The 12,562-nt window shown below is 40.6% G+C and overlaps 2 protein-coding genes across 9 annotated transcripts in view; one reads left to right on the plus strand and one right to left on the minus strand.

Annotated features, from left to right (window-relative positions):
* Positions 1-9,589, plus strand: part of exoc7 (exocyst complex component 7) — a 26,888-nt gene extending 17,299 nt beyond the window's left edge. For 6 of the 7 annotated variants that reach the window (XM_048610612.1, XM_048610613.1, XM_048610615.1 and 3 more), the window contains 8 exons: positions 258-324; positions 2,303-2,368; positions 5,879-5,999; positions 6,705-6,800; positions 7,375-7,438; positions 8,084-8,125; positions 8,823-8,956; positions 9,381-9,589. In XM_048610612.1, the coding sequence (XP_048466569.1) occupies positions 258-324; positions 2,303-2,368; positions 5,879-5,999; positions 6,705-6,800; positions 7,375-7,438; positions 8,084-8,125; positions 8,823-8,956; positions 9,381-9,483 (693 nt within the window). In that variant the 3' untranslated portion in view covers positions 9,484-9,589. Of the gene's footprint in view, positions 1-257; positions 325-2,302; positions 2,369-5,878; positions 6,000-6,704; positions 6,801-7,374; positions 7,439-8,083; positions 8,126-8,822; positions 8,957-9,380 lie in introns of those variants that run through there. The other variant, XR_007264533.1, reaches the window with a different exon arrangement.
* A 695-nt stretch (positions 9,590-10,284) lies between these two features.
* The window catches only part of LOC125485836 (protein NO VEIN-like), a 44,868-nt gene continuing 42,590 nt past the window's right edge, over positions 10,285-12,562 (minus strand). For both annotated transcript variants that reach the window (XM_048610611.1, XM_048610610.1), the window contains exon 21: positions 10,285-11,252. In XM_048610611.1, coding sequence (XP_048466568.1) covers positions 10,667-11,252 — 586 coding nt within the window. In that variant the 3' untranslated portion in view covers positions 10,285-10,666. The remainder of the gene's footprint in view (positions 11,253-12,562) is intronic.

Consider the following 12,562-nt stretch of genomic DNA (forward strand, 5'->3'; position numbering starts at 1 on the left):
TCTATCTCTATCTCTATCTCTATCTCTATCTCTATCTCTATCTCTATGCCTCCTGCCGTAAGAACATAGATAAAGTTGAGGTACCTTGCCCTTAGCCGAATAGTTGTGGTCAGGAGCTACAGAAAAGCTTGGGCCCATGGAACCAAAGACCATTGTGTAGCAATGTTCAGGGGAGCAGATGGAAGGGAAAGTGAAGTTATTCTGTGTTTGCTGTGTCTCTGTTGCGAGGCCGTAACAGCCCCTGATTTCTCCTGCAGGCGATATTATTCCTTCAGCAGCTACTGGATTTTCAAGAGACAGCGAGCGCCATGTTGGCGTCACAGGGTGAGTGTGTTTGAAGGTTTTTTTTTTGGGGGGGGGGTGGTGGTGAGGAGGTTGGAGGAAATGCTAGAGGTGTTGCTCTTTTTTTGCCGTGTCATATTGTAGCTTTTCACCTGTGCACGGATGCATGACTGGTCTAAAGGAGTATGGTCCAGTTGCCTGCTTGGCGACTGTTACTTCCCAAACCTGTATAAGACCATAAGACATAGGAGCAGAAATTAGGCTATTCGGCCCATCGAGTCTGCTCTGCCATTCAATCATGACTGATAAGTTCCTCAACCCCATTCTCCTGCTTTCTCCCCGTAACCCTTGATCTCCTTGATAATCAAGAACCTATCTATCTCAGTCTTAAATGTACTTAATGACCTGGCCTCCACAGCCTTCTGTGGCAGTGAATTCCATAGATTCACCACTCTCTCTAGATTCACATCAGAAGAGGTAGAGTGATTCTCTCACTGTCTCTGCTTTCCTGTCAGTAACTTGCAGTTCTTGCCTTGGAAAGGAGTCGATGATGTTGAATTTCAGTTTTCTAAGAGCTGTGTTTCTAGTGAAATTAAAATCATTGCAAAGGTTAAAATCCCACTCTCAAAATGGTTTAAAAAGCCATTGATGGTGGGTTTAATATTCTATCTGTTTCTTGTTGCTAATCTTAACTAGAGTATTGAATTATTTGTTATGTATTTATTTTAGAATTAAGTTTAATATCAAACATTTTTATTGCCATTACTTTTTCTTGCTTTTTACTTCAGGTATTGTCTGTTCCTGACACCTCTCCTTCAGCTTGTCTCCTTGTACCTGTTCCCCAACCACACTCCCTCACCTGTTTACCACTCTGCTAGTACCCTCTGCCTGACCTCCCTGTCCTGCTTAACATTACTCTCTCAACTAATGGACTTTTAATCCTTTTCACTTTTGCACTTCTCTTTGCTGTGCTGTCACTTGTAGTTCTGGGGGACACTTACAATATTCCTTTAGATCCCAGAGGTAAGTTGATGGAATTCCAAGTCTGTCCATGCCTGACATCTCCCATCAGTTTATATTTTACTGGAACCAATGTTGTGTTAAACTGTGTCCATTGCTTCATTTGTTAAGCAGCTTAGTCTCTGTGATTTACCCATCCATGTTAAGCTGGTGTGGTGAGAGATGGCTCAAGGTTTGAGAAGACCTAATGCATGCATTTCTGAAAATTAGGGCACTTGTTCCCATATTGGGTAATTGCTTGCCTCTTTTTATGCTGTTACCTGGGATTATTTATTCCACAACATTTCCAAAAGGCTAAGTTGACAAGTATAAAGTGTAGCATGGTCACTACAGTCAGGGGGATCCCAGGTTTGATTCCCCTCTGCTGTGACAGGCATCCGTATAAGGGAGAGTAAATCAAGGTTGATAGTTAATTGTTTCCCAGAAGGGTCATTGGATGTGTGGCCACACCCAGGTATGAATCTATCTCCCACTTGACCCCTTGTGAGAGAGGTCAACGAATGAATGGTGCTCGTGGGACTCTGTCCGAATGGGGTCCAGTTCCGAAAGGGGGATGTACAGTGAACACAGACTTCCTTGTATTGTGGATTGCTATTTTAATGCTTTTCCTGTATTCTCCTAACTGGTCACAGATTTCCAGAATCAGATTTTCTATTTGGGGCCCTGAACACAACTTTGAGTGGGGTTGTAATTGTACAGTAAGGGAGTTGAACAGGATGAAGGGCGCTACTCCTTTACATTGGGCTACCATTCCATGTCACCAAGTAGTCTGTAAGAAAAGGTGTTACAGAAGCTGGTAACAATGTCCCTGTATGATCTCTTGTCAAGAAAAATTGCATTTGTGTGTGTTGGGTTTTATATTTGGGTAGCGGGGGAAGGATGAGAATGGAGGAATTACTTTGAAAGAAGATCTCATTAATTTTATTTTAAATGATTTTCCAATGAAATATCATGTCAGGATATATTTTATCACTAAAACTGGAAATAATTGACTTTGCAGAAACTGGTTCTTCTACCAGCACCTACAACTTTGAGTTCAGTAGGCGGCTCCTCAGCAACTATATCTGTAAGTATCGATTTTGCAGTGAGGTTGCTCTGTCTTTTGCTTCAGTGTTTGACAGATTTAAATTGCCTTGTCAACAGTTAGTTGTCACATGAAATTTGGGTCTCATAAACAAGTGATAATCTGATTAGAGTGAAGCCTGAAAGCATTTGTCTCAGTGGATGAGGGTGTTTACGTATTTTGTGTATGCCACGTGACAATGGACACAAATGATTCCTTTATAAAAATTAAATAGTTCCAGTAATTTTTTATCTTGGTACTCTTGTCTTAGTGCCTAGTGCCTGAAATTGAACTTTCAGGCACTATGTCCCTGTTAATTTATGCCTGTTGACCTAACTTGTATGAACAAGAGCCAGAATCGTACATTGCTTATAACACAGTTAATGCACCTACCTTTAGAAAACATTATTCCAGCAAATTTACCTTGGGCAAAGTGATTTGATGCCGTAAAGGAATTTCACATGAACACATTTTGTCTGTTAGTGGTTATCACTGGAAAATAGCTGGGCATGAGACTCTGGGAGTTTATTTGCTGTGCGAAGAAACTGTTTCATGTAAAATCAGTCTTGTGTGTATTATGAGCAATCTTCATGTGCAGTTTTACATTTTTGGAAATGGAATAATTTCTATTTCATGGCACCTGATGGAATTTAAATTTAAGTAATTAAAAAATAATCCTGAATTTAAAGTTAGCCTCAGTAATGGGATCACAAATCTATTTTCGATTGTTGCAAACATCCACCTGATTCACTAATGTCCTTTAGGAAAAGCAATCTGTGGTTCTTGCCCAGTCTGGCCTATGTGTGATTTCAGATCCACACAATGTGATTGACAAGAAGGGTGCCCACATCCCTTGAAGGAATTGTTTAAAAAAAAAAGCTGCTTCAAGTTTGGTATCAGAGAGGCTGTATGCTTTTCATAGTGTGTATTTATGGTTTTGATTATATGAATAATGGAAATTCGTGTTTTCCACCTAATCTTGGGCAATCTGTTTGTACTCTTCTATTTGCTGGTCAATTTATGAGTATATATTGGAGTATCAGAAGCTAATTACATTTCCTGCATAAGGTTTGTTTCCTGGTCTTGTTTATTTGTTGTGTTCTGCCCAAATGTTGAAACTTAAGTTTTTGGGGAGTTGCTTTAATATGTGACCATGATATTTCTACTTCCCACATTATTTGCATGACTCAGTGTATGAATCACATTTATAATTTAAAATCTAGATTACAAGTCTCCAGTAAAAGATTGAAGGGGAATGTTAGCATGAGTGTGTGGGATGCAAGTGCCTTTAACTTTCAATTAGTGTTGAATTCTCAACAGTTTCATGTCATACTTTGCCTCCGCTGCAATGTGGGTTGGGACTGTCTTGGTTTGTTTTTGTCTTCTGCTTGGCCTGTTGTTCAATTTTATGATTTAAATAGTATATTGCACAACACCAGGATGTCCCAAAGCAGCCAGTTAAGAAATTTTTTTGAAGTGTAGACAATGTCATGAAGGAAGTTCAGAAAACTCCCACAAATAACAATGATGGCGGAGACAATGGCGTTCCAGCTTCAGCACTGTGCAGGGTCTTGAGCACTTGAGTGCTCGCAGTCTGATGGATGGACTTTGTGACTTTGTTTTTGTGGCAATGAGGACTCGTGGCAGCGAGGGCTCATGGCGGAGGTGGGGAGCGATCTTTTGGCTGTTTCTTTTATTTTGTTTCGGCTTCTGTTTTTAATCCTGTTTTTTGTACCGTAAGATGGCACCGGCAAGTGGTGACTTTGTACACTTTTCACCGTACTCCTGTATTCCTGCACTCGAGTATACGCGACAATAAATAAGTTCATAAGATATAGGGGCAGAATTAGGCCATTTGGCCCATTGAAGTCTATTCTACCATTCGATCATGGCTGATATGCTCCTCACCCCCATTTTCCTGTCTTCTCTCCATAACCCTTCAACCCAATACCAATTAAAAACCTGTCAAACTCCTCCTCAAATTACTCACTGTCCCAGCACCCATCGTTCTTTGAGAGAATGAATTTCACAGATTCACAGCCCTTTGGGAGAAGTAGTTTCTCCTCAATTCTGTTTTAAATTTGCTACCCCTTATCCTAAGAGTGACTCGTCGTCCTAGAATGCCCCACACGAGGAAGCATCTGCTCCATGTCTGTTTTATCTATACCTTTTATCATCTTGAATACATCTTTTTGATCTCCCCTCATTCTTCTAAATTCCAGAGAGTATAGGCCTAAACTGTTCAATCTCTCTTCATACAACAAACCCCTCATCTCTGGGATTAATCTAGTGAACCTCCTCTGAACTGCCTCCATCTTTCCTCAAATTAGGGGACCAAAACTGTGCACAATACTCCAGGTCCTGTCTCACCAATCCTTACCTTTATATTCTATTCCTGTAGCTATAAAAGCCAATTCCATTCGCTTTCTTTATTATCTGCTGTACCTACTAGTTTTCTGTGACTCATGAACGAGGACACCCAGATCCCTCTACACTGGAGCACCCTGAAGTGTCTCCTCATTTAGATAATAAGTCGCCTTCCCATTTTTCTGGCCAAAATGCATGACCTCACACTTATCCATATTAAACTCCATCTGCCACATTTTGGCTTGTTCTCCTAATCTATCTATATCCATGTGTAAGGTTCTTATTTCTTCATTGCAATTTAGCATCTATTTTTGCTTCATCTGCAAATTTGGCTATACGGACTTCTATCCTTGTATGCAAGTCATTAATCTATATCTAAATGTGAAAATGACCAGAAAATCTTTTTTTCATGTTGGTTGAGTGATAAATATTGGCCAGGACACCAGGGATAATCTCCCACCTTCCAAATCGTGCTATGGAATTTTATCTCCATTTGAGAGGGCAGATGTAGCTTTTGCATAATCTGGGAGAGAGCCCCTTCCAGCATTCCACTGGAAATGTCAGTCAAGATTGTGTGTTCAGATTTCTAGAGGAGATTTGAACTCATGGCTGATTCAGGCAAGTGTTTGACCCACTTGAGAGACAGTGATTAAACTGCTCCTCTGTATTAACCAGGCTTGGAATTTCATTGATGTTGCTGATCTCTGCAAAATCATATTGAAAAAGGTATTATAGAAACAGAAGGTATTTTAGTCCTTGAGTTGTGTTTCTTGCATTCTTATTAGATCATTGCTGATCTGCACCTCAACTCCATTTGCTCCTCATTGCTCAATCTCCTGGTGTCCTTGCTTGTACAACAATCTCTAGTTCTCAATATTAAAAATGAAATGATTTGTGTGCTGACCACCTGCTGGTATGTGAGAATTGGCCTCTACTGTTAGATAATCCTGCCAGGTCTTCCCACTGAGCCTTGCATGTAGGTAACAGACACTGAGTTATCTGAGAATGATAACAAGGGTACCAGTGGAAGTAGTAGAGAATAAAGACCAACCTCCTGAGACTGTGTAGATAATTTGTTTTGAATATAAATTTATTTCTGCATCTTTTAATTCCAATTTTAATATAGTTCGCTCTCTTTGTTACTAGGCAAAATACTTGGCAACCTGCAGCTGAACCTGCACAGCAAGGCTAAGGTTTATGAAGACACTGCTCTGGGTGCAGTCTTCCTTCTCAATAACTTTAATTACATCCTGAAATCCTTGGAGAAGTAAGTTTGTGATAATTGTGTCTGGTGTTCTCAGACTGACAAATATAAAAGTTGCAGAAGTGAAACAAAAAAAAAACAAGCATTCTGTTCTATTTTTGCTCTCTTCCTAAAAGAATGTTTTCTTTTAAAATATTCCCCTCTTTGTCACAGTGTAAAGCTGCAGCCAAGACCTGCCATTTTGTGAGATGCTCCTGAACCATGGTCCTGTCGTGCACAGACAGCTGCCTGAGCCCCCTCATTCTGGATCACAGGCTGAAAGAACTGCGGATGCTGTAAATCAGGAACAAAAACAGAAGTTGCTGGAAAAGCTCAGCAGGTCTGGCAGCTTCTGTGAAGAAAAAAAAAAATCAGAGTTAATGTTTTGGGTCTTGTGACCGGCGTTCAGATTACCTGACTCGAAACATTAACTCTGACTTTTTTTTTTCTTCTCTGATGCTGCCAGATCTGCTGAGCTTTTCCAGCACTTCTGTTTTTGTTCCTGGATCACAGGCCATTGTCTTGGCTGTAATGCATTGGACTGATTCTCTTCAAATGCGTGCAGACAATACTGTTGCCCTCTATAGCTTTTCTATGTTGTGAAAGTGTCCTTTAAGTTCCCGGAGTGATACAGTTGAAGTAATGAACACAAATTGTAGATTGGTGCAGTTGGTTACTGGTTAAAAGTTGATATCAACTAGTTTCCTCACATTCCGTATGTTTGTTCAGGTCTGAATTAATCCAACTTGTAGCAGTAACACAGAAGAATGCAGACAAGACTTACAAGGGACACATTGATGAGCAGCTCCATATTTACCAGCGCAGGTAATCTTGGTTTATTTTGTACTTTTTGCTATTCTGCCCTCCAACTCTCTGAAGACAATCACAGTTCCAGAGGCACCAGCAGACCTCCTTTATCCTGTCCTTTTCTTCCCCTATGTATCTGCATGCTACTTGACTGAAGACAAAACAGTGAAGCTTGATTCTGTCCCCACCTTAATGTCATGTCATGATTCAATTATTTGACTATTATATCAGAAGTTTGAACAAACAATCTGGCCAGTGAAAAATTTTAAATAGCTGGATTAATAGTAGTCAGTACATAACAATTAATTGAGAGAAAGACCTTTTTGATTCACTGCTATCCTTTAGAGAAGGAAAGCTGCCCTGTGTGATTTCAAACCCACAGCACTGTGGTTGATTCTGAATGAGGGTTCTGGTGGAAGACTCTGTGCCATTAGAATTACATTCTGAAGTGTTGGCACCTGCAGGAGCAATGGCAGAAATTTGGAGTGGAGAGGCGGCTAGGGACATTTGTTCCTGTTTTTTTCCTAGTGAAACTGGCAGAATGGTGCAAACAATAGCAGGGATAGCTTAACATGTAATCCTATTTTTACAGTTGGGGAAAGGTCACATCGCCCATTAATGAGAGTAACATGCCTGCCATCCAGCCAGGAACAAAAGTAAGTGTTCTTAATATTTGCTAAATTTGTGTAAAACACTGTTTTTGTGGCCGTGGGCAGCTTTACTGGGCTCTGTTTCTGTTACCACCTGCTGTAGTCTCCTTCCAGGAACTTTCTTACCCCTTTCCTCTATCTACCCCCACCCCTGCCACCGGACTGTTCTGGGGAGCACGTCCACAGGTGGTGAGCACCCTCTGGTATCTCATTAACTTGGCTGTTACTTGCACACGATGCTTGGTGAGTCTGCCCAGTAAACCTGATCATATCTTCAAATGATCTGCAAACTGACTGGGATCACTGAATAGCAATCAGATGTAGGAACCTCAGCTGACCTTTGGTTATTTCCTTTATCTTTTAGCTCAGGGAGGCTTTGCCAGGTTGTAGCAATCCTAACAATTGCTGCATCCAAACATATGCATAAGAGTTAGCTCTTGAGCCTGTTCCACTGTTTTTAGATTGTGGCTGATCTGTATTTGAACTTGCTTACCCACTTTGGCTCTGTAACCTTTTGAGATAACTAATGCTGTGCAAAATAAAGGGTTAAACCTTGTGATTTTTCTGCTTTGTATGGCAATCAGTTTGAATCCTGGATCAATTAGGTCACAGTGAGATATTGGTGTAATTCATTCAATTTTATTTTTACAGTTAAAAGATAAGGAGAGACAAGCAATTAAAGACCGATTTAAGGTAAGGGACAATTGATGTGTAAGAATTTCTTCTAATGTGTAACGTTCTTTTCCCAAACGCATGTGATTACCTCCACCACCTCTGTACACCTTACAGGCATGTACTAACTTCACCACCTTTGTGAAGTGTCTCACGTTTTATTTATGTAAACACTCCAGAAAAAGTAAAGTTGTTGCAGCAACATAGTTTTCCATTTCTCCTCAACTTTGTTCTGCTGTAACTGACCGTCTCTTTGCAATTTAAACCTACTATTCCGGACTTGATTTGTTTGCAACTGAAAGGACAGTGTTACCTATTGTTCACTTGGGCAGACTACTCTGGCCTTTTGTAGACAGACTGCAGGATCACAGTAGTGACAGCTCCTGCCTACTTCGGTAATGTTTTGAACTGTTTTATGAAACGCATACCTAATAGCAACTGGCAACTTGTCTCTCTCATTTAATATTAAAACCAGAAATATCTTGGGAATAAGACTGACCAGAATTAAAACAAAAGAAACTTGCTTTGGGTGGTTGCAGCAAGTGAGGACAGCATATTTTTTGAATGTGTTTTGATGGTTGTAAGGCTACTGAGGAATGGGTCTGCCCAGATTCAGCACTGGAGTACTGGACAGGCTTGCACTCAGTTTTCTGTGACTGCTGCTTTGCTATGAGAAAGCATTCATTCATTTCAAAGACAACTGGTTTCTGTTTTGAAGGCATTTAACGATGGGCTGGAAGAACTGTGCAAAATCCAAAAATCCTGGGCCATTCCAGACAAAGAGCAAAGGGATAAAATCAGACGTGCACAGAAGGAAAATGTAACTGGGGTCTATAGCAACTTCTGGCAAAAGTAAGAATTGTTTGTTGCATGCAAGAAAGAGGTAAAAATAATCCATTCATGACTGGCTAAAGCAAATACATGAAAATCAGATCAGGAGGAATGCGTACCGAGGTTGTGAATAATGATAGATCAATGCAAGTCATTTTCTGGATTGTCCTGTTAGCATGAGCCAGCATTCCAGGTGTGCAACTCTACGGGATTGTATCCATAGGTGGAGCCTGTAACAAAAGCCTTTCTGGGTTGAACAGTTTGGGAATAGCTTTGGATAGAAGATGAGAGTAATGTGTTTGAGAGATGAGTGCTACTGGGTTCATGCTTCTGAAATGAAGATGTCAAGTTCAGTGTCAATTCAGATGGGACAGCTTTGGTACGTTCTTCTTGGATAAACTTTTCATCATTGCTAACTTGTTAACAATATTCATTAACTCTGCAGGTATGCAAATGTTCCCTTCACCAAGAATACTGAAAAATACATAAAATACAGAGTGGAACAGGTTGAAGATATGATTGAGAAACTCTTTGATACTTCAGCGTAAAGTCTGTATGTCGCTTTATTCTGCAAGATTAATTTGCCAATTATATAATTTGTCAGTCTGTGTAAAGAAACTGTATCCAAGCTGTATTAAAGATAGGAAACACTAATTTTTATTTGTTGCTTTTAGCGATTCCTTTTATCCCCAATCATTTCTGTAACTCTTCCAGAATCTCCTCCTCACTAAGCTTTAGTTCCGGACTCCAGTTTTCACAATCTGAGTTGAAATCAGGATGTATATTCACAAATTTTCCTCTTTATCCCTGCAGCTATCTATTGAATTTGAGAATGTGGGCAGTTTGAGAATTAGTTTGGGTATCAGTAAAAATGAAATAAGTACAAGGTGCTGGAAATACTTGTTGGTTTGGGGGCATCTCTGGAGTGAAACCAAGTTAATGTTGTGGATCTGTGACCTTTCATTTAGAATTTAAAGGGTCACTGCCTTGAAATGTTAACTTTTGCTCTACACATGCTGCCTGCTAAGAATTTTCATTTTGTGCTTTATCAGTACGTGAACCTAAAGCTGTCTAATCGTCATTGGTAAATCTTACCCATTTATGGGACTGTTCTGATTCCACTATTTTAACTATATGATGACTCTAATCCGTCTCTTGAAGTATTCAAGCAGAGAATTACCAGCATCTTCTCAGGGCAAGAAATGTCAGCCTTTCCTCCATACAGAATTATTTAAATCTTTGTACAGATATGATTTTTTATTATAATTTCTGAAATCCGTTTGGTCCCTCGATTGCAGAGAGGTGAAGGGTAAAGTATTTTTAGGAAATAATCATGCAGTAGACAAAAGTTTTATAGTGAACATATATTATTTTAAACATTATTTGCTTAGGGGATACATTTGGAAAATGTATAGAAGCAGTGATAAAAAGGACTTCCCAAAATATCCCATCACTGCAATCTTAAACCTCCACTTCTTTATCAGTTACAATTGAATAAAAATGAAAAATGACAGATATTCAGCAACTCTGGTACCATCTATGGAGAGAGAAACTTAACTTAGGTGTGTAACCTTCAGATTCTGAGAAGAACATGACCTGAAATGTTACCACTCTCCAGAGCTGCTGAATATTCCCACCTTCTGCAGTGCTTTGTAATAGTTGATTGCTAATTTACAAAAAATACATAAAAGCAATAAACTTGACTAATCACCTCTAAAACTAGTTTAGCATTTACACAAACAGAAACAATTCAAGTTGTTTGGCATGCAAACACTGTGCCAAGTTTTTAATTCGACACAGTTGGACATTCTGAGAGTCCCCTGCCTTGTACACTCTGTACAAGTGGTAACGATCTCTGACCTTTAGTGCCAAGTCCACTTCTTGAGCAGAAAGTTGTACAAAGTTCTTCTCAGCTTTGATTGTGGATTTAACTTCAATGAAGATCTCCATCTGCTCGTCATTCATGGAAGTGAACATGACCTTGAAATCATAGGGCAGACCGCTCTCCCCATTCTCATTTGCCCACATAATGTCCCTGGGTTTGTGCTGGCTATCGCTCTCCTTCCAGTGTGAGAGGAATGCATGAACCAGGCGCTCCCCCCATTCTCCAATGGCATGATTCTCTATCTTGTCCTCGTTGAACACGACTGTCTGTGGTTTTTCCATCATGCCATGTATCAGCAGCTCCTCCAGGACTTCCTCATGTGGCAGCTCTTTTGTCCATACTGGGCTGTCGAGTGGAATGGCTGGACGGGATGTGTTTATATCAGCTGCACTGAAGTGATTGGTCTTAGTCACAGATACCACTGGTTGCTGACTGCTCAACAGAAACAAAAGTGATAATTGTCAAACATGAGACTCATTCCTGCTCCCATTTCTCCTACACACGTAGGTGCTGCCCTTTTAGACAGCAGTGGTTGACGGTTTGCAAGGTGCTGTCTAAGGATCCTTGGTGTATTTCTGTCGTGCATCAGGAGTGCATGTTTGTGGATGTGGCACCAACTAAGGCTACTTTATTCCTAGATAGTGTTGAGCTTCTTGAGTATTGTATGAGCTGCACTCATCCAGGCAAGTGAGAAGTATTCCATCACACTCCTGGACTTGTGTATGTAGATGGTCAGCAGGCTTTAGGGGGGATTCCTTACCACTTGCAGCCACAGTATTTGTATGGCTGATCCAGTTCAGTCAGGACCCCGGGTCTATCATAACCCCCAGGGTGATGTACAATATTGTACTTCAGTGGTTCCCCTCCCTTTATGTGCCTTGATAGCACGTGGCATCATGCTATTCATCTGTAGAATGAATTACACCCAAGCCAAATCCTGCCCTCCTTCACAGCTCAAATCGACATTTAACCACAGAGGCTGTTTCCCAACTCCAAGAATGCTGAACACTGTCACCAACACTGCATTTTATGCTATTATCTATGAAAACAGGTCAAGAATGGAACCAACACCTTCCCACAACCTCCGCACACTTCCTGGGTCCCTCCACCTTGCAAAGTTGTGAAGAGAAGGTGAGCTAAAGTATTGGTTTTGAAAGCAACAGCAAGGCTGTCACAGAATGAGTGAGCAAGGGAGAAATGGAGAGGAAGTGATCCTTCCAATGGGCTGGATGTATCTGACGATGGGCACAGATTGCTTTCAACTGCTTATATAAATGCAAATATTTAAAAGCAGCTTGCACTAGGTATTTGTAACACAGCAGCTTTCCTAGTAACCTTACTTCTCTATCACTGCTTCATCTGCAATTTCAGTGACTATATTGAAAGGCATGTGCCTTCCTCCGAAATCTCAATGTATTGATTAAAAATACCAGGTGCGGAGGAGGTTCATCAGGATGTTGCCTGGTATGGAGGGTGCTAGCTATGAAGAGAGGTTGAGTAGATTAGGATTATTTACATTAGGAAAGACTGAAGTTGAGGGGGGGACCTGACTGAGATCTACAAAATCATGAGAGGTATAGACAGGATGGATAGCAAGAAGCTTTTTCCCCCAAGAGTGGGGGTCTCAATTACTAGGGATCATGATTTCAAGGTGAGAGGGGAAAAGTTTAAGGGAGATATGCGTGGAAAGGTCTTTACGCAGAGGGTGGTGGGTGCCTGGAATGCGTTGCCAGCAGAGGTGG

The sequence above is a fragment of the Rhincodon typus genome, chromosome 23 (genome assembly GCF_021869965.1).
Source record: "Rhincodon typus isolate 14 chromosome 23, sRhiTyp1.1, whole genome shotgun sequence".
NCBI lineage: Eukaryota > Metazoa > Chordata > Chondrichthyes > Orectolobiformes > Rhincodontidae > Rhincodon > Rhincodon typus.